The sequence below is a fragment of the Hyla sarda genome, chromosome 3, assembly GCF_029499605.1.
Source record: "Hyla sarda isolate aHylSar1 chromosome 3, aHylSar1.hap1, whole genome shotgun sequence".
Classification (NCBI taxonomy): domain Eukaryota; kingdom Metazoa; phylum Chordata; class Amphibia; order Anura; family Hylidae; genus Hyla; species Hyla sarda.
In genome coordinates, this window is record NC_079191.1 from 353725775 (window position 1) to 353746886 (window position 21112).

A 21112-nucleotide genomic window follows, 5' to 3' on the forward strand; every position below is an offset into this window, starting at 1 on the left:
GAGAGGGAAGTAATGGAAGCCATACTCCCTCTGTGAAGTAAGTAATACTACCTATGAGTCCATGGCAATGTGGATGTGCTTGTAAGAGAGTACAGAGACCCGCTCTCTGCCCATTTTTCTTTCTCAAAAAATCCGATCACAACAAAAAATGTTAGCAATAAAAACTAAGGTAGATGTTGATTTTCTTAAATACTGTAAAATGGGCATTGTTCTACCAAACACAGACGGTTTTGCACCCAAATTGTGTTGCACGCTTTGTGTGCAGGAATTTGCAACCCAATTTTTTTTTAAACCCAGCCAACCTGTAAAAGGGGCATGGTCACCAGAAAAAGGGGCATGGTCACCAGAAAAAGGGGCATGGTCACCAGAAAAAGGGGCATGGTCACCAGAAAAAGGGGCATGGTCACCAGAAAAAGGGGCATGGTCACCAGAAAAAGGGGCATGGTCACCAGAAAAAGGGGCATGTCCCCGACAGTTTAAAAAAAAATCGGAATATATTTAGTAATGTTCAAACATAAAACGTGGTGGATTTGAGCTCTGAAAAAGCTGACATCTTAGATAAAACAAATACAAAAAATAAATAAAAGCAAAAACATAGGACTTTTTTTTTGTAAATACCAAGGAAAAATACCTGTCAGGAATCAAAATCAAGAAAGAAAACTACACTCCACTCTTAGTAAATCAGGGCCAGTGTGTTTTTAAACAAGCTGTTAGTTACCATGGGTTACCACATCTCGCAGTAACTTTGACATTAACTTAAAAGGGGTACTCCGGTCGAAAACTTTGTTTTTTTAAATCAACTGGTGCCAGAAAGTTAAACAGATTTGTAAATTACTTCTATTAAAAAAAATCTTCATCCTTCCAGTACTTATTAGCTGCTGAATACTACAGAAGAAATTCTTTTCTTTTTGGAACACAGAGCTCTCTGCTGACATCACGACCTCAGTGCTCTCTGCTGACATCTCTGTCCATTTTAAGAGCTGTCCAGAGTAGAAGAAAAGCCCCATAGCAAACATAAGCTGCTCTGGACAGTTCCTAAAATGGACAGAGATGTCAGCAGAGAGCACTGGGCTCGTGATGTCAGCAGAGAGCTCTGTGTTCCAAAAAGAAAATAATTTTCTCTGTAGTATTCAGCAGCTAATATGTACTGGAAGTATTAAGATTTTTTAATAGAAGTAATTTACAAATCTGTTTAACTTTCTGGCACAAGTTGCTTAAAAAAAATTAAAGTTTTCCACTGGAGTACCCCTTTAACCTTAAAACCATTTAAAAACTACTTGAATACATTTCTAGGTGACCCTAGCTGTGTTATGCAGGGCTTTAGAGCTCTTAGGCAGTGTTATACATGTGTTTCAAGGCTTATTTCATTGCCGGTTCACTGAGAACCTTTTCACTGCAAACCAAACTTTCAGAAAGTTTAAACTGAACTTTTGAAAAGTTTGCTCAACACTACTCCAAAATAACCATATAAAACTCTAATAAAACTTATCTTCCTGAAATCTGACAGATCAGTGTAAGGCTGGGTTCACACCACGTTTTGTTAAATACGGTTCCCGAATACGGTTGGGAGGAGGGGGGCGGGGCTTAATCGCGGCGCCCGCATGTCTATGAGATGACCGGAGTGAACCGCAGCCTCCGGTCGGCTTCATTTTCGGCCGTATGCGGTTTCCCGACCGTAGGCAAAAACGCGGTCGACCACGTTTTTGCCTACGGTCGGGACACCGCATACGGCCGAAAACGAAGTCGACCGGAGGCTGCGGCTCACTCCGGTTGGCTCATAGACATACATTAAATACGGTTCCCGAATACGGCTGAGTGCGGGTGCCACGATTAAACCCCGCCCACCCCTCCTCCCAACCATATACGGGAACCGTATTTAGCAAAACGTGGTGTGAACCCAGCCTAAGCAATATACACATTATTTCTTTTCAGCTCTACATCTTCTCCATGGTTATCAAATCCACCATGGACCAAAAGCAATGTATTCCTATAGGTACTCTCTGGTGTTTCCTATTTTTGGTGGAAGAACTGACGTCACAGTAAAAGAGCTTTATTGATCGTTCAGCATTTTCTCACCATTGAATTGTACTCAAGAAGAAAACTGAACACGTACATCACCTGGCCCAACTTTCAACAGGGGACTAGGGGGGGTATTTATCAATTTTGCCTGTTGACAGTTTCTTTTTACTCTTTTTTTTTTTTTCACTTTGGTTTTCGTGGACATGCACCAAATTTATCATTTGGTGCAAGTTGTTAGACATTTTGGTGAAAATGTTGAAATCAGCTGTTCACAGCGCCTTTTACACAGAACTTACCGCCACAGAGGACGGAGTATTTTACCCATTTCGGAGTCCCTCCTGCAGGATATCAGCAAGCGACATGAGTTATTTTCTTTTGTGGGGTTTATAGCCCCCAAGTGAAATAGATTTTTTTTTCAACTTGAGTATTTTTATTTATTTTTGGTACTTTAGTGCAGTGGTCTTCAACCTGCGGACCTCCAGATGTTGCAAAACTACAATTCCCAGCATGCCCGGACAGCCGTTGGCTGTCCGGGCATGCTAGGAGTTGTAGTTTTGCAACATCTGGAGGTCCGCAGGTTGGAGACCACTGCTTTAGTGCTTACCTTTCCTGAACCTGTGCGGCCATGTCCAATGCTGGCTCAATGGAGGGTGAAGGTTCCGCAGAGACAACTATGTCGCAGGATAGTATTGAGCAGCCCTGGAGGCGTCGCTGCTTTCACAAAAAACATTTTTTAATGTATTATGACACCTTTACATTTTCTGACATTGCTAATTGGGTTTTCCATGTGCAAAATTTCCTGGCGGGGATTTGCGCCAAAAAAAAAAACGGGATTTGCAGCAAAATTGCACCAAAGATCGATTGGCGCAAATGATGAATTACTGACTAAAGTTAAAATCACACACTGGACCGTGTGATTTTGAGAAAGTTGTAAAAATGAGAGTGGAGAAGATGCACCAAACTTTGGTGCAAAAAGACACTGCGCCAAAGTATTGCGCCAAAGTTACGTGAAAAAAAACACATAAATCCTTTGATAAATACCCCCCCCCATGTGACTAAGGGAGTTCTGAGCTTGATGTAGTGTAGACAACCTTGGTGATCTTAAAGGGGTATTCCAGGCAAAAACTTTTTTTTTTTTTTTTTTACAGATTTGTAAATTACTTCTATTAAAAAATCTTAATCCTTCCAATAGTTATTAGCTTCTGAAGTTTTCTGTCTAACTGCTCAATGATGATGTCACGTCCCGGAAGCTGTGCATGATGGGAGAATATCCCCATAGGAGCTGGACAGCTCTCGGGACGTGAGTCATCAGACAGCAGTTAGACAGAAAACAGCAACTCAACTTCAGAAGCTAATAACTATTGGAAGGATTAAGATTTTTTAATAGAAGTAATTTACAAATCTGTTTAACTTTCCGGAGCCAGTTGATATATAAAAAAAAGTTTTGGTCTGGAATACTCCTTTAAACTCTAGATTAAAAGGTGTTTTCCAGGGAATTACTATTGATGGAACCTCTAAAGTTGACCGGCAGGGTAACGACACCTCTGCCAGCGAGCTGTTCAGCACCCACACTACACGGAGAGTGAGGGCAGAAGCTGCTGGTTCTGTGTAGTGGTGGTGGTGTGTTACTGCAGGCTCAGCTTTTATTCACCTTAGGATAGGCTACTGAAACGAAGTTGTGTTTGCAGTAGATAATAGAAATGGTGTAGTTATGGTATGTGGTTAGAGATTGATCTTTGTTTAAGACGCAACTTATATCAATGTACACTAATATTGTTTCTTTCTTGAAATTGTACTTAGAAGCATCTTAAAAGGAGAAATATCATGCAGGACAGCTTATCCCATGTCCAAAGGATAGAGGATAAACGTCTGATTGCGGGGTAGGGTGGGGGGGTTTCAACCTCTGGGACCCCCGCGATCTCCTGCACGGCACTCTGGCTCTTCCCATGAACAGGACGTGTCAAGCCCCCGCATGAAGCGTTTGGGTATCTCCAGCTCTCCTATAAACATAAACAGAGGGGGAGTGTTGGCTGCCGCTTCATGCGGGGGTTGACACTCTCCATTACTGGGGACTGCCGGGGTGCCATGCAGGAGATCGACCCTTTGGATGGGGGATACATTTTCCTACAATATAGTTTTCCTTTAAAACCTTACCTAGACAGGAGAACTGTTCTACAGCTAGTTTGTGCTATATTCTTGTTCTTTTATATTATTTCTATATGTTCATCCATAATGTAGAATATGGCAATTCTCACACTTAAAAGGGTTGTGCGCTGCCCTGCAGTTCGGAGCTCAGCTCACAGCGTCTGGAGTTCATTACTCCGAACACTGTGTGCGGGCCTCCGTGTTCGCGGCCGCCGTGCATGACTTCACGCCCGGCCCCTTCGTGACATCTCGCCCGCCCCCTCGTGATGTCACGCCCGCCCCCTCTACCAAAGTCTATGGTAAGGGGGCGTGACAGCGGTCGCGCCCCCTTCCCATAGACTTTCGTTGAGGGGGACGCCTGCCAGCAGCGAACACGGAGGCCCGCACACAGTGTTCGGAGTAATGAACTTCCGGACGCTGTGAGCGGAGCTCCGAACTGCAGGGCAGCGCACAACCCCTTTAATGAATGCATACATGGCAAAAGTCAAAATAAGTAAGTAAAATAAAATACAGGAGAGAGAATAAAATATTGAATTTGAATTTCTTTCATACTGAAAATATACTGATGTGTAAGTGTTAATAAGTCACATTGACATTGAATCTTAGTCAGGTTTTTATTTTTTAATAGTTCAGTAGTATACATATTTTAGTACTAAATATACCTATATAGTATTTTAAAAGTGAAAAGGAGAGACAGCACCGATCCTCTCAGCGTGTGCAAGTGATCATCCGAGAATGCCAACCCGGAAAAGCATATAAAAGTCCAAAATGGATACAGCACCAAACAGCTGGGGACTCAAGCTTGTAGATGGAGTGAGACTTTATTTGCTATCCAATGTGCAACGTTTCGGCAACAAACTGCCTTTTTCAAGCGGTGCTTGAAAAAGGCAGTTTGTTGGCGAAACGTTGCACATTGGATAGCAAATAAAGTCTCACTCCAGCTACAAGCTTGAGTCCCCAGCTGTTTGGTGCTGTATCCACTTTGGACTTTTATATAGTATTTTAGTTAGTACAGACATAGTTTCTCTTCATTTACTAAGTATTCTTCCATTTTTCTTACATATTGCAAACAAAAGAAAATATTTATGAGAGTGGACAACAAGTCAAGTTAATATACAATGACCTCAGCTGCATGACCAACACAGTGTAAGATTTGGATATTTTGTGGAGTATGATGAAATCAGATTATTTAGGCTTACAGTCGTGCTTTGTAAGAGAGTAGCTTTGTGGTGGTAGACTTTGGAAGACTACAAATGTACACGACAACACCTGCGGAAATGAAAAGAAAAAGAAAACATAGATAAAAGGGAATGTGTCATCAAAAAAATTACCTTCTGTTTAAATTATGCTTTTATGTTATACAAACTTTATGAATTCCTGGCAATAATTTTCACATTTTTCATTTTACTTTCTATATTATAAAATAATCCTGACATCTTGCAGTTTTCATTCTCACCACTGAGCCTTAAATTAAGCTTAGAATTTCTGCTCTGTATGTGATGATAAGATGGTAAACTGCTGGAAAGTGTTGTCTACAGCATTAAAGGGAAAGGTGACACCAGTAGATAGATAATGGCTCAGCCGCGCTCTCCCAATGGAATGTCCTTTGCAAAGGTCACAGAGTATGCGCAGTAACCTTTCCTATTCATATCAATAGGATAGCTCCGAACCGCTGTACACATCCGAGTACTGAAGCCCAACAGTTAAAGGGGTACTCTATGGGAGGGGGCGTGACAGCTATCACGCCCCTCCCCTAGGCTTGCATTGATGGGCGGAGCATGGCGTCACACAGGGGCGGAGGCGTCGCCGCTAATCAGACCCGGAGCGAACACGCTCCGGGGACTGATTACAAACGGGGTGCCGTGTGCAAGATCACGGGGGTCCCCAGTGGTGGGACTCCTGCGATCAGGCATCTTATCCCCTATCCTTTGGATAGGGGATAAGATGTGTAAGCACCAGAGAACCCCTTTAAAGGAAGAAAATTCAGCTGATCATTAGTGTTGCTCGCGAATATTCGCAATTCGAATATTATTCGCGAATATCGCATATTCGCGAATTCGCGAATTTCGCGAATATAGCGCTATATATTCGTAATTAGAATATTAGTTTTTTTTTTTTTTTTTTTTTTCTTCACAGTACACATCACAGTGATCACCCCTCTCTGCTTCCAGCTTGTGTGGTGTAAAGAAGGCTGTAATACTACTGTGTGAGACTGGCGTGCAAAAATTCGCATATGCGAAGACTAGCATATGCTAATTTTCGTATATGCGAATTTTCGCGTATGCGAATTTCCGCGTATGATAATTTTCACATGTTAATTTTCGCATACGTGAATTTTCGCATATGCGAAAATAAAACGAGAATATAACGAATATGCGAATATTCGCGAATATATGATGAATATTCGTCCATATATTCGCGAATATTCACGAATTCGAATATGGCCTATGCCGCTCAACACTACTGATCATCAGCAATAGGTCACCAAAGGACCAAAAAATTAATACATAAAACTTAACTTAAAATTCTATTAAAATGGGGATGACTCAAAATGGGGATGTCCCAACTGATGTCCCAACTGAAGGACGTTCTCACCTGTCCTTCAGTGAACGGAGATGGCTAAAGAAGCATGGCAGTGCAGCTGCACGTGGAAACCCAAGAAGCCGGCTACTTCTCCTTATAACTATCTGCGGACTTTGCGTGATCCACACTGGGTGATTCTATACTGTCTTTTGCTTTTGTATTACTGAAGAATACATATATAAAGAAAGAAGAATTGTGAAGTGAATTAGTGTGTGTGAGCATTTTTTCTCCTGAAACCAAGATGACATTCCCTAAGTAAACCACTAGTGAGGGATACAAAAACAAGTGGGGATCGGTATCCAAGCTGTACCCGTATATTTGAATTCCCTGGGTAGATAGCCTCTCTCTAAAGTGAAATCCAGGAAGGATCAGCACAACCGAGTAGAGAAGCAATGAATAGGTGCAAGCAGCCAAAAATCAGCCAAGGCAATGTTTACATTGGCATTGTGGAGCGCCGTTACAACTGCAAGATAACAGAGCTGGGACAGAGGTTGTGGCACCGCAACCAATGAAACAAGACAGGTCCTATTCACTTTGTATGGGGATGGTCAGGGTTTCATTTCAAAGGAATCAGGTAATGGAGCTCTGAAGGCTAATGTGAGTATAGCCATAGGTCCTATGCTGTAGTAGTTAGCCATTATAAAAGTAATCCCACATCACTCCTGGCGCAGAGATGCCAGTCTATCTCCATCCTGATTCCCAGGGCAGCTTTGTGTACTCCAGCTTGTAGTACAATATGGAAGAACTGGCAAACAACTCCTCAGGTTCACACTCTCCTCACCTGAGGTCTAAGAGCAGCAGACTTTAAAGGCCTCAAGAGGTCCAGTAAAGCCCGGACCAGACTGTGGGAACGGCCTCCCACCCACACTACAGCCGTTCCAGAAAAAGATCCCTTTTTAGCTGCATGGCAGCTATGCTAACTATGCACAGGTCAGTAACCTACTGTTACTATCTTTTTCCCCACCAAACCCAGGACTTCGGTGACACATATATTGCAGTTTCTTTGCTGCAACTTAGCTCCATGGAAATGCCAAAATGGACTACCGGATTGGCCTCCTTGACAACCCTGGAAGTTTACTAGTTGAAACAGCAACATATTTGGCATGTATCTGCCTTCCATCACTTTACCTGCTGGCCGTCTACAATATATATATATATATATATATACATATATATATATATATATATATATATATATATATATATATATATACACACACACATATATATATATATATATATATATATATATATATGTATAACTTATTTGGCAGCACATGTGATAAAATTGGGATAACCCATTAAAAGGGGAAAACTTGCTGATTGGTGGGGGTCCGATTGCTCTCACTGATCACAAGACAATTGTCCCCTTGAATGAATAAAGCTTTAGTGTATATGCTTGACTGTCACGCTATTCATTCTCTATGGGACTAGCAAACATTGCTTGGATCCTATAGACTGTAAGTGGGGTGGTGGCCAAGCATACACACTGATGCTCCATTACCTGTGGGAAAAATGGCCATTGGTTCTTACTATCGGTGGGGGTCCAGCGCTCAGACATTGTCTAATCAGCAAGTTTTTTTTTCCTATCCCTTTGTGAAGAATAACTTCTAATCTTTATAATTTTTTTAAATGTCTTGGACATCTAATGACACTGTACTAGGAAGACATTGCACCAGTGTTCCAACATGAAGAGTCCTATCAAGTTCATGCCCCTTGTGTTGATAGAGATTTTACCTGTAGTACTTCTGTATTGTCCCCATCACATGCATGCATATCACTGGCATGATTTTTCCGGCATGGTGTCTTCCCAATTTCGACAATCAATTTGTAATTTATTCCAGCAACAACCTAGATTAAAAAATGTATATAAATAAACTACAGTATAAACATGTTGATATAAGACAATAATGTACAAGTAATCCACTTCTCCAAATCCAGTAAGATATATCATGGAAGTATTAATTAGATATAGTATAAAAGTATTATAGTACAGTAATAAAGTCAGAGAATATAATAACTTATGAGAGATTCCTTTCTTCAAGACTTTTAAAGTAAATGTGTCCACTCTCAAAGTAGGATATTTCCTGGCACTACTACTAGTGACATTTTCAGATAGGTGCGTATTCAGTAAGCCTCGTCTAGTACTATAAGCAACCTGTCTGTTCAGGTGGTGCTTCTCGTGTATAATGAATAGCAGAAAGTCAGTTCCATAAAGAAGAAAATAATGGAGCACTCACCACTTCCTATGCTGTAGACAGGTACTTCTTTATTTTTCTTCAGGTACAAAAATGACTAGACGTGAGGACAGGGAAGGTGGACCAGATCTTGTGCGCGGGGTTTCTTCGGTGTTCACACGGGGCGATTGCAGACGCTCTTTAGTTGTCCTGACTTTAGATTGCTATAAGGCTCTTTGGTGACCAGAATTTGATTTAACCCCTTCCCGACCCATGACATACATGTATATGGGTGGGTGTGCGGACATGATGGGGGCCCATGGGTTGGGTCTGCATCATGACCGGGAGATGTCTGCTATTCCCTGGTGTCTAGTGGTCCCATAGCCCCCCTATGGGTTGCTAGGGAAGCCCGAAGTCTTACCTTATCCTCGGCGTATTCCCTGGCTCTATTATTGCTTAGGGTTCACTTAGGCAACCCTTAGCAATCGAGCACAGATTTCATAGATCAATGTAATGCAATAGCATTACATTGATCTATGTAAGTCATCTGATGATGGCTTATGATAGGCCCCTGGGGGGGGGGGGCAAAAAATGTGTATAAAAAAGTAAAAAAAAAAAATTCAAAAAACGAAAAAAAATCTCACCCCTAATAAAAATTTTTTTTAAATAAAACACTTTACAAAAAAAAAAATACACATATTTGGTATCGTGGCCTACATAATTGTCCGAATATTTAATTATTATGTTTCTGATCCTGCACGGTGAACGGCATAAACACAAAAAAAATCCAAACACCAATATTGCTGATTTTTGGTTACATTACATCCCAAAAAAAATGTGATAAAAAAAAAAACAGAACTACACAAAAAGTGATACCGTTAAAAAGTACAGCTTATGGCGCAAAAATAAAACACTAAAACAGCTTTGTAGGTGGAAAAATAAAAAACTTATAGGGGTGAGAACATAGTAATGAACAGTTTTTTTTTTATATATTTCAAGGTTACATTTTTTTTTAACAATAAAACAAAACAAAAATTATTTAAGTTTGGTATCATTGAAATCATACTGACCCATAGAATAAACATGAAATTTCAGATTTTCCGTATTTTGACGTCCAGAAAAATGATTGCCCTACAAAATTTTGCAGTTCCATATTTTTTTTAATTTTGCCATGCATATAATTTATTTTCTGGTTTTGTAATACATTGCATGATAAAAAAAAAAAGTGAATCATTGGGAAGTCCAACTTGTCACACAGAAAATAAGCCCAAATACAACTTTATCCGTCAAAAAACAAAAAAGTTATGGGTCTTAGAATGTAAGGAGGAAAAAGACATGAGCCAGAAATCAAAATTTGCTGGGTCATGAAGGGGTTAAAGTGCAAAGGGGCCATTCTTGCCTTGTAGGTGTAGTGCAGCTGTTTGAAATTATCCTTCACCAGTAGTGTGGCTCCTCTATTATTCCTCCTAGAAATGTGTGGCTAAATTACTGGGTGTTACTGTCTCCCTTTTTGTCCCTTCGAAGTCCATCTCTCTCATTGGCAAGTTATACTTCAGCAAATACCTAGTGTAGCTTTTGTATTTCTCCTTGCTTGTTCTATCCTGTGTATTTTGACTATTGGCCAAGTGACTATTTTTCTGTCTTCCACAATTTTTGTACTTTTTGATTGCTTTTTATACATTTTTCTCTGGTATATGAAAGGAACAAAAATCAGCAATTCTCGTGGTCTGTATTTTATTTTATGTTTACGTTGTTCACTGTGTGAGATAGTAAATATTATGCTTATGCTTTAAAGGGGTACTCCCACCCTAGACATCTTATCACCCGCAATGTTGCATGCGGCATCCACCTGTTTCACGCCCCCTCCCATAGACTTGCATTGAGGGGACGGGGCATGACGTCACACGGGGGCGGAGTCCTGACGTCACTGACTTCCGTTCACATGGTCGCGACCGAGACCCTCCAGCGCTTCCGGACAAGAAACAGGTGGGTGCCACATGCAACATTGTGGGGGGTTCCCAGCGGCGGGACCCCCGCGGTCAGACATCTTATCCCCTATCCTTTGGACAGAGGATAAGATGTCTAGGGTAAGAGTACCCCTTTAAATCTTTCCACACTCTTTAATACATATGTTTATTTTTTTATTTGGAAAATGGGAGCAGGGGGTGATTCAAACGTCTAGTATGAAAGGGGTTCAATAATATTAAAAAAAACATTTTGTAATTATATTTTGAATAAACATTTCAATGCCATGGCATTCATCAGTGTTATAGGCACTCTGCTTGTACCCAAGGGGGGGGGGGGGGGATTGAGGCAATGTACGCCTTGAGCCATTTGGCAATTGTTCTTTTCTTACTTAAGATGCTGCAAGCAGCATTGATCCTGTCATTTAAAGGGTTAATAATGAACATCAACATCAGCATGGTCCATCATTGGACCAGCTAATACTCTCCAGCCAATACTCACGGGTGAGCATGCTTCACACACCCACACACTTTGCGACATTAGGCCCCCCCCCCCCCCCCCCCTAGAGGACATTTATAAGCAATTATTTGATTGCTTATTCAATTCTATGCATAGCCGTAACAAATTATTGAATTGATTTCTTCGTGCTCTGCAGGTACAGCCTTCCCATGGCAGGCTCTACAAGCATTTCTTTTTCAGTACACACCAAGGCCTTCAGAAGGCTGCCATGAAAACAGATTAGATCCCCACTATACTACAAATGATGCAGCATATAATGGTTTGAATGCCACTGACAGTTGTGACAGCAGCATCTAAACTGTTAAAATGACTGAGCCTGCTTCACACACTGTTGATGACAACAGGACATGTGTACTCATCAGGTGAAAGAGCCTTTACATTGCTCAATTATTATGCAGACAAGGTTGCATGAATGATCGCTGGATAGTTGATGCAGACTTTTACTTTTATTATTATTGGCCGATCCGTTATCATGGCAGCCTGAAACCTTCCGAAGGCCTTGGTATGTGCCATGACAGATCTGCCTGTAGAGCTTGCCACAGGCAGGCTGTACTAGCAGAGCACAGATAAATCAATTCAATGTACCTCTGTGTATGTCAGGAACTATTCGGAGTAGTAGAGGTTACCTATGGGGATTTTCTCCTGCTATTGACAGTTCCTGACACGGACAAAGGTGGCAGCAGTGAGCACCATGTCTAACTGAAAAGGCTACACAACTTCCTGCAGGGTATACAGCACCCTGAATATCACTGGGCATGGGCAATAAAGAGAACATACTGACTGTACAAAACTGCAGGATCTATTGGTCCTAAATCAATAATGAATAAATAGATATTATGCTCTTGACTGTTGTGTAATTTGCACATGTACGTGAATTATTAATTGTAATAATAATCTCTTTATTTTACCTGACTTTGAGCTGATACAATTTCGCCGAGTTTGAAGAAGTGCACATCATTTGACTCTTCATTGTACGCCTGAACAGAAAACTTAGCTGCATCTGTTATTGCCGCATCATTGGGATCTCTATTTGTATAACCTCCAACCATAAAACCACCATTAATAGCTGGGGAAAGACTCAATGCAACACAAAGGCACATGTACATATTTAGAGCCATGGTTTTACCTGTAAAGGATGGGAGAAGATAAAAGAGGATTAAAGACAGATATATATATAGTCACTGCTAATGGGAAAACGTGTCTGCAGGAAAGTCCCGCAGCACTGCAATTTGTGGTAAAACATGGAGGTGTGTGTTATTTCATCATACAAGTATAACATTTTAACCACATCACATGGTATTTCTCAATCAGTTGTGACTCGGTATATATGCAGGTTACATCAATCAATGTGATAACATTCAATAATCAGAAACGTTTCATGTAGTTATTACACATTAATATATCATTGTGATTTACAATATTATTTATCTCAATAAGTGATAGACCTCATTCCAGTGACAAAAGGGTTAAAAAGTGTATTAGGCTACATTCACATGTGCAGGTTTTACTGCAGATTGTGCTGCAGATTCTCCGCAGCTGATTTTGTGGACCCTTTGACTTCAATGGACAGCAAAATGCTCTGCAGACAAATACGCACGTGCGGACATACCCTCACTGGTTTATCCCAGAAACACGTCTGACATCACATGCAATGGACCAACCAGATAGATACTAGGGACATGACCAAAGCATGGCCGCCTCGTGTTATAACACAGAAGAGAAAATGTTATGATCATCAGAGTAAGGGGAAGAAATGCTCTGCAGACAAATACGCACGTGCGGACATACCCTCAATGGTTTATCCCAGAAACACGTCTGACATCACATGCAATGGACCAACCAGATAGATACTAGGGACATGACCAAAGCATGGCTGCCTCGTGTTATAACACAGAAGAGAAAATGTTATGATCATCAGAGTAAGGGGAAGAAATGCTCTGCAGACAAATACGCACGTGCGGACATACCCTCACTGGTTTATCCCAGAAACACGTCTGACATCACATGCAATGGACCAACCAGATAGATACTAGGGACATGACCAAAGCATGGCCGCCTCGTGTTATAACACAGAAGAGAAAATGTTATGATCATCAGAGTAAGGGGAAGAAATGCTCTGCAGACAAATACGCACGTGCGGACATACCCTCACTGGTTTATCCCAGAAACACGTCTGACATCACATGCAATGGACCAACCAGATAGATACTAGGGACATGACCAAAGCATGGCCGCCTCGTGTTATAACACAGAAGAGAAAATGTTATGATCATCAGAGTAAGGGGAAGAAATGCTCTGCAGCGGTGATCCTGTTGTCTAAGGCAGGGTTTCCTTTTGGCTGGGCCATGCAGTGCTACAGTGCGTTACAGTCAGGTAGAATCAAGAAATCCTGCAGCCTCTCTTACGTTTTGTAGCCTGGCCGGCAAGTAGGGCCATCCTAAGGGAATGTTCTCACTACGGATTATGAACGGAATCTCCGCTCGCAGAATTCCGCAAGTAGAGATTCCATTCTGGCGGCCGCCACAATACTTCGGTGGTAGGACCACGCGGCACTGCGCTGTCACCATTGACGGCTATGCAGTGTTCGCAGACTTCCGCGCAAAGAATGAACATGTTCTTTCTTTGCGCTGGACACTTTCAGCAGCGGAATTTTCCGCCCCTGAAATTCCGCAGTGTTAACGGGTCTCGCGGAAACTCATTCACACTGATGTTTATGTTCATAGCACGTAATTCCATTCTAGGAATTCCGCTCACAGAATCCCGTGGGAATTACGTAGTGTGAACACACTCTTTGGCTGGAATTCTATTAGGCAGATTTGGAGCCAAAACCAAAAGTGGATCCATATTTTTCCCAGTGCTTTTGAATCCACTTTTGACTTTGGCTCCAAAATTACAGTGGCAGTTTCCCAAAAATTCACACGTTGGAATTTCTGTGCAGAATTCTGCCAAAACACCCTACTCAGAAATTCAGCATTACCGAGTTTGTACAAACATTGAACATGTCTTTAAATTTTGCAGAACTCCGGGGCAGATACCATTGAAGTCAGTATGGGTTTACATTTTGGCAGAATTCTGTGTTTTAAAGGGGTACTCCAGTGGAAAACTTTTTTTTTTAAATCAATTGGTTCTAGAAAGTTAAACAGATTTCTAAATTACCTCTATGAAAAAATCTTAATCCTTCCAGTACTTATTAGCTGCTGAATACTACAGAGGAAATTATTTTCTTTTTGGAACACAGTGCTCTCTGCTGACATCACGACCACAGTGCTCTCTGCTGACATCTCTGTCCATTTTAATAACTGTCCAGAGCAGCATATGTTTGCTATGGGGACTTTCTCCTACTCTGGACAGTTCTTAACATCGACAGAGATGTCAGCAGAGAGCACTGTGCTCGTGATGTCAGCAGAGAGCTCTGTGTTCCAAAAAGAAAAGAATTTCCTCTGTAGGATTCAGCAGCTAATAAGTACTGGAAGGATTAAGATTTTTTAACAGAAGTAATTTACAAATCTATAGTAGAAAAAGTTTATCAGCTCACCTGAGCCTCCAGTGCACGGCAATCATCAAGACAATTAGCACAACAGATGAAAGAGCCAGCACATTAAAATCCGGAGTTTATTGATATCTTGTTAAAATTCCATAAAAATGGCAGGTAGGGGAGTGTATCAGGCGATATCACAGTCAGTTGACAGCTTGGAAAGAGGGTCCCTTCACGCCCTGACTGATGTACTCCCCTACCTGCCTTTTCTATGGAATTTTAACCAGATATCAATAAACTCCGGATTTTAATGTGCTGGCTCTTTCATCTGTTGTGCTAATTTACAAATCTGTTTAACTTTCTGGCACCAGTTGATTTAAAAAAAAAAAAAAAAAAAGTTTTCCAGCGGAGTAATTCTGTAAAACTCTAAACATTCAGGGGAAACATTCTGCCTCAGTGCTTGTTATTGACGGAGCACACAGGAAGAAATGCTCTGCAGGGCAAATCTTTCCGATTCTGCTGTGGTTCAGGAGTAAAACTTCATATGTATGATAAGACATTAAAGGGGTACTCCGGTGAATTATTTTTTTTTAAATCAACTGGTGCCAGAAAGTTAAACCGATTTGTAAATGACTTCTATTAAAACATCTTAGTCCTTCCAGTACTTATCAGCTGCTGTATGCTCCACAGGAAGTTCTTTTTGTTTTGAATTTCTTTTCTGTCTGACCACAGTGCTCTCTGCTGACACCTCTGTTTGTCCCAGGAACTGTCAAGAGCATGATAGGTTTGCTATGGGGAGTTGCTCCTGCTCTTGACAGTTCCTGAGACAGACAGATGTGTCAGCAGAGAGCACTGTGGTCAGACAGAAAAGAAAATTAAAGAAAAGAACTTCCTGTGGAGCATATGTGGTGAGGGTGTTGGAAGGGCAGATGTTGTTAACCCTTGGGGCAGATGATATTATCATCTGGGGCAGATGATATTGATATTAGTGTTCATGACTCTAGGGTGTGGTTATCCTCTACACCCCCCCCCCCCCCCCCCCCCGAGGTATGGCCGCTGGTTCCTTTGCCAGGCGCAGGGCAAATAATCACTCCAAGGCAAGGTTACGGAACAATGGCACTTTACTTAGGCAGACAGATGTTAAAGTCTTTACAGCTCAGTTCAGGCCAAAGGAAATGCTCTGTGATCTTTTGTGAGCTTGCTGGCTCGCTGGGACTTGTAGTAGACTTAGACTGAATGATGCAGCCCACGCTAACTTGAATGACTTAAGTTGACTTCTCCCCTGTATTTGCGCTTCCCAGGCTTTGACTTTCACCTGCAGGGGTTACTGGTGGTGGATGCGTGGCTGCGTGGTTAGGCCTTGGTCTCCCTCAGGAACATTCGACAACTCTCAAGTCTTCACTTGACTTTACCTCAGCTAAGACTGCTCAGAACTGACTAGGCTGGCTCCTCCCAGCTATATAAGGGAGCAATTTGGAGATTTCCCATTGGTCACCAACAAGTCATCTGTTCACTTGCACCTTCCTTGGTAACAGAGGTCTTAGTAACAATGTTTAAAGGCACATTAACACATAAATGCAATACATTAACCTATACATAACTGAATGGTTGAATAGAGTTCTGAGGAGTGTAGGGGCCAGGGGACTGGGACTGAGTCCACCTGATAGGACCTACAGGGTACAGAAGGGCCACTTCTCTACTGGGCCACCACATACAGCAGCTGATAAGTACTGAATGGATTAAGAAGGGTTAAGAGTCCAGATAGCACAACCAAAAATACAGAAGGACATTCATATATGGGATAGGGGATAAGATGTCTGATCGTGGGGGTCCCGTCGCTGGGGATCCCCTTGATCTCCCTGCTGCACCCAGCATTCATTTAGAGTGTGGGGTGCAGCTCCGGAGGCTCGTGACATCACGGTCACGTCCCGCTCGTGCCATTACGCCCCCTCCCATGGACTTGCATTGAGGGGGTGTGGCCATGACATCATGACCACCTGCCCCGCATCGCCAGTCATCTAGCACAGAACGAAGCTTGCTCCGTACACTGGATGTCTGGGGTGCCTGAGCCGAGATTGCGGGGTCCCTAGTGGTGGGACCCCCACGATCAGACGTCTTATGCCCTATCCTTGGGATAGCGGATAAAATGTCTAGGGGCAGAGTTCCCCTTTAAGGCTTTGTGTATTTATTTATGCAAGGGAAATACAATACGAATGCAGATAGGTTGCATAGAAATTGCAGTCACTATTTGTCCTTAACGGGGGATTCCAGGATTTTTTTTATATATCAACTGGTTCCAGAAAGTTAAACAGATTTGTACATTTCTTCTATTAAAAAATCTTAATCCTTTCAGTACTTATGAGCTTCTGAAGTTAAGGTTGTTCTTTTCTGTCTAAGTGCTCTCTGATGACACGTGTCTCGGGAACCGCCCAGTTTAGGAGAGGTTTGCTATGGGGATTTGCTTCTAAACTGGGCGTTTCCCCGAGACAGGTGTCATCAGAGAGCACTTAGACAGAAAAGAACAACCTTAACTTCAGAAGCTCATAAGTACTGAAAGGATTAAGATTTTTTAATAGAAGTAATTTACAAATCTGTTTAACTTTCTGGAGCCAGTTGATATGTAAAAAAAAAAAAGTTTTTTTTTCCTGGATAACCCCTTTAACGACGCAGGACGTATATTTACATCCTGCGCCGACTCCCGTGATATGAAGCGGGATCGCGCCGCGATCCTGCATCATATCACGTCGGTCCCAGCGCTAATCAACGGCCGGGACCCGCGGCTAATACCACACATCGCCGATCGCGGCGATGTGCGGTATTAACCCTTTAGAAGCGGCGGTCAAAGCTGACCGCCGCATCTAAAGTGAAACTGAAAGTGACCCGGCTGCTCAGTCGGGCTGTTCGGGACCGCCGCGGTGAAATCGCGGCGTCCCGAACAGCTGACCGGACACCGGGAGGGCCCTTACCTGCCTCCTCGGTGTCCGATCGACGAATGACTGCTCCGTGCCTGAGATCCAGGCAGGAGCAGTCAAGCGCCGATAACCCTGATCACAGGCGTGTTAATACACGCCTGTGATCTGTGTAAAAGATCAGTGTGTGCAGTGTTATAGGTCCCTATGGGACCTATAACACTGCAAAAAAAAAAAAGTAAAAAAAAAGTGTTAATAAAGGTCATTTAACCCCTTCCCTAATAAAAGTTTGAATCACCCCCCTTTTCCCATAAAAAAAATAAAACTGTGTAAAAAAAATAAAACATATGTGGTATCGCCGCGTGCGTAAATGTCCGAACTATAAAAATATATCATTAATTAAACTGCACGGTCAATGGCGTACGCGCAAAAAAATTCCAAAGTCCAAAAAAGCGTATTTTGGTCACTTTTTATACCATTAAAAAATGAATAAAAAGTGATCAAAAAGTCCGATCAAAACAAAAATCATACCGATAAAAACTTCAGATCACAGCGCATAAAATGAGTCCTCATACCGCCCTGTACGTGGAAAAATAAAAAGGTTATAGGGGTCAGAAGATGACATTTTTAAACGTATAAATTTTCCTGCATGTAGTTATGATTTTTTCCAGAAGTGCGACAAAATCAAACCTATATAAGTAGGGTATCATTTTAACCGTATGGGCCTACAGAATAATGATAAGGTGTCATTTTTACCGAAATATACACTGCGTAGAAACGGAAGCCCCCAAAAATTGCAAAATGGCGTTTTTTTCCGATTTTGTCGCACAATGATTTTTTTTCCGTTTCGCCGTGCATTTTTGGGTAAAATGACTAATGTCACTGCAAAGTAGAATTGGCAACGCAAAAAATAAGCCATAATATGGATTTTTAGGTGGAAAATTGAAAGGGTTATGATTTTTAAAAGGTAAGGAGGAAAAAACGAAAGTGCAAAAACGGAAAAACCCTGAGTCCTTAAGGGGTTAACAGAGTAACATGCAACCGTATTTGAGTTGGACCTAATGTTAAGTTGTTATCTTATTAATAATAATAATAATAATAATAATAATAAATCGTACATAATTGATTGACATCTATCCTATTCTGTAAAGACACAAGAAGCAACAGGTTATGATTTTTACCCTTGTAAAACAGATCACAACATAAAGGATGTACTTAAATGTAGCATAAGGAACTTACAACATAAAAATATGATGTCCGACTAAATAATGTAAAACTACAGTATCAAAATTTGTGAGTTATTTGCTCCTTCAGGGTCTACAGCACCTTATGCTTGGTAGTTATAGCTCTGTCCAGTTATAGCATATTTTGGTAATATTAGTCTACATGATGTTACATTACAATAATTACCGTAAATAATACTGACATGTAGTTTAGGCCTAAACAGCAAATAGTGCTGTTATTTGTTGTTGTTCTTTGCTTTAGTTGAATAGAAATAAATAAATGGATTACTTACAGATGAAAGAAGACAGCGATCAGCTCCTAATGTAACTGTGTTTACTTCACCTGTGCAGGTATCTACAGGTGAATCAGCTGCTAAATGCGGATATGAAACAAGATAGTCAGGAACCAGCAGCTGCTAGCCACGCCTATGACTCCAGAGAATGAGACAGGTAAGATACAGCAAGGTAATGACTCAGAGCTCGGGCTTCATACGCATGTTGTAATTAAAAACAGATTGATTAAACTTAATCAAAAGTTATGAAAGGCAAAATAGGAGTAGATGTTTATCCTAAAGAGCCCATCACTTAACTTTATTTTGACATGTCAGAGACATACAGTATTTGCTTCCCCAAAACAAGGAGATCATAGCGAATTATTTTTTTTTCCCAAAATATTTCATACAAGATAATATAAAAAAAAAGTCCAAAAAGGAGGAGAAACAGATACACAAACAGTATATTGTGGAGAGAACAAAAGTGGAGCACTCACCAGGTACATGAAACAGGGACTTCTTTATTTCACTGGAATAGTGGGCTTACAGACAGGGGAGTGAGGTGGAACACATGCAGGAGTATGCAAGCTGTCCATTTTAGGAACTGTCCAGAGCAGCATATGTTTGCTATGGGGATTTTTTCCTGCTCTGGACAGTTCCTAAAATGGACGGCAGAGGTCAGCAGAGAACACTGTGTTCATGACATCAGAGGAAATGTATTTCTTTTTTGGATTTCTCTTTAGTATACAGCCCCTAAAAAATACTGGAAGGATTAAGATTTTTTAATAGAAGTGATTTACAAATCTGTTCAACTTTCTGGCACCAGTTGATTTAAAAAAAAAAAAAAGTTTTCCACGGGAGTACCCCTTTAAAAAATGCCATATACAATGACAGAAGCAGTAAATACAAACAGCATGATAGCAGAAATACTAATAGTATAATAAAGTGCTAGTGCAGTAAACAAGGGTGCACTGTATGTCAATAGTTGTGGATACAACAAAAGGTAATGGGCACCGTACTGCAGAATAAAGAGTCTTATATAACAGGGGCAAATAGTCAACTGCAGGATACGGATGTATATGTGAAACTAAATAAGGATCCCGCTTATGAGATTAAATTAGAGGTTGATATGTTTTAGATGAGGCACAAAATGATGGTCTTATAAGCAAGGATGTGAAAGAGGCATTGATTAATATGACACCTCATGTCCCTGTACTATATCTGCTTCCCAAGGTGCACAAGGACCTGAGTCCCCCCCCCCACCCCCCCCCCCCGGGACACCTTATAGTCTCTGGGGTCGACTAAGTCTTATATCCCCTGGCAGTTTATGTTATAGTTTCCTTCAGAAAATTGTCAAAAAACTCCCATAATGACTTTTGGATACAAATGATTTTTTAGATAATATTTCAGATTTGGAGACTAATGAAACTATATTGCTTTGCATTATTGGATAAAAGTCTCCACACCAACATCCCTACTCAGCAGGGAATGTTGGCGATTAAAGAGGAGTTGATTAAAGATAATACTTTGAATCATTCTTAAATTAATTTTTTAACGAGTTTGCTGGAACTGATACTAAATAAAAATTACTTCAGGTTTGGAGAGGATTTTTTTCTCCAGGGACAAGGGACTTTGATGGGGTCCGCAGTGGCCACTTGTCTTGCTAATATTTTTATGAACAAGTTTGAAGAACTATGTGGGAGATTTATCATTGCTTTTAGAGCATTTTTTTGTCTGTTTTGGTGCAGTTCAGGCGCAAGCAGCATATTTAGTGACTTTTATGCGTCTTTTGATGTAGACAGTTTCACTCTTCTTTTCCTACCTG

At 41.2% G+C, this 21112-nt stretch overlaps 1 protein-coding gene across 2 annotated transcripts; it reads right to left on the bottom strand.

Annotated features, from left to right (window-relative positions):
- Positions 1–5175: 5175 nt before the first annotated feature.
- On the bottom strand, positions 5176–19435 carry LOC130362706 (cystatin-2-like). Of its 2 annotated transcripts, none has more exons than XM_056567613.1 (4): positions 19309–19435; positions 12317–12534; positions 8485–8598; positions 5176–5433 (listed from the first exon to the last, which is right to left on the bottom strand). In XM_056567613.1, exons 2-4 carry the CDS (start codon positions 12524–12526, stop codon positions 5350–5352), a joined length of 408 nt encoding a protein of 135 aa, XP_056423588.1. In that variant the 5' UTR covers positions 12527–12534; positions 19309–19435; the 3' UTR covers positions 5176–5349. The 2 variants fall into 2 exon arrangements, with proteins under 2 accessions (XP_056423588.1, XP_056423589.1); XM_056567614.1 differs by lacking the exon at positions 19309–19435 and adding an exon at positions 16199–16305.
- Between the last annotated feature and the right edge of the window lie 1677 nt (positions 19436–21112).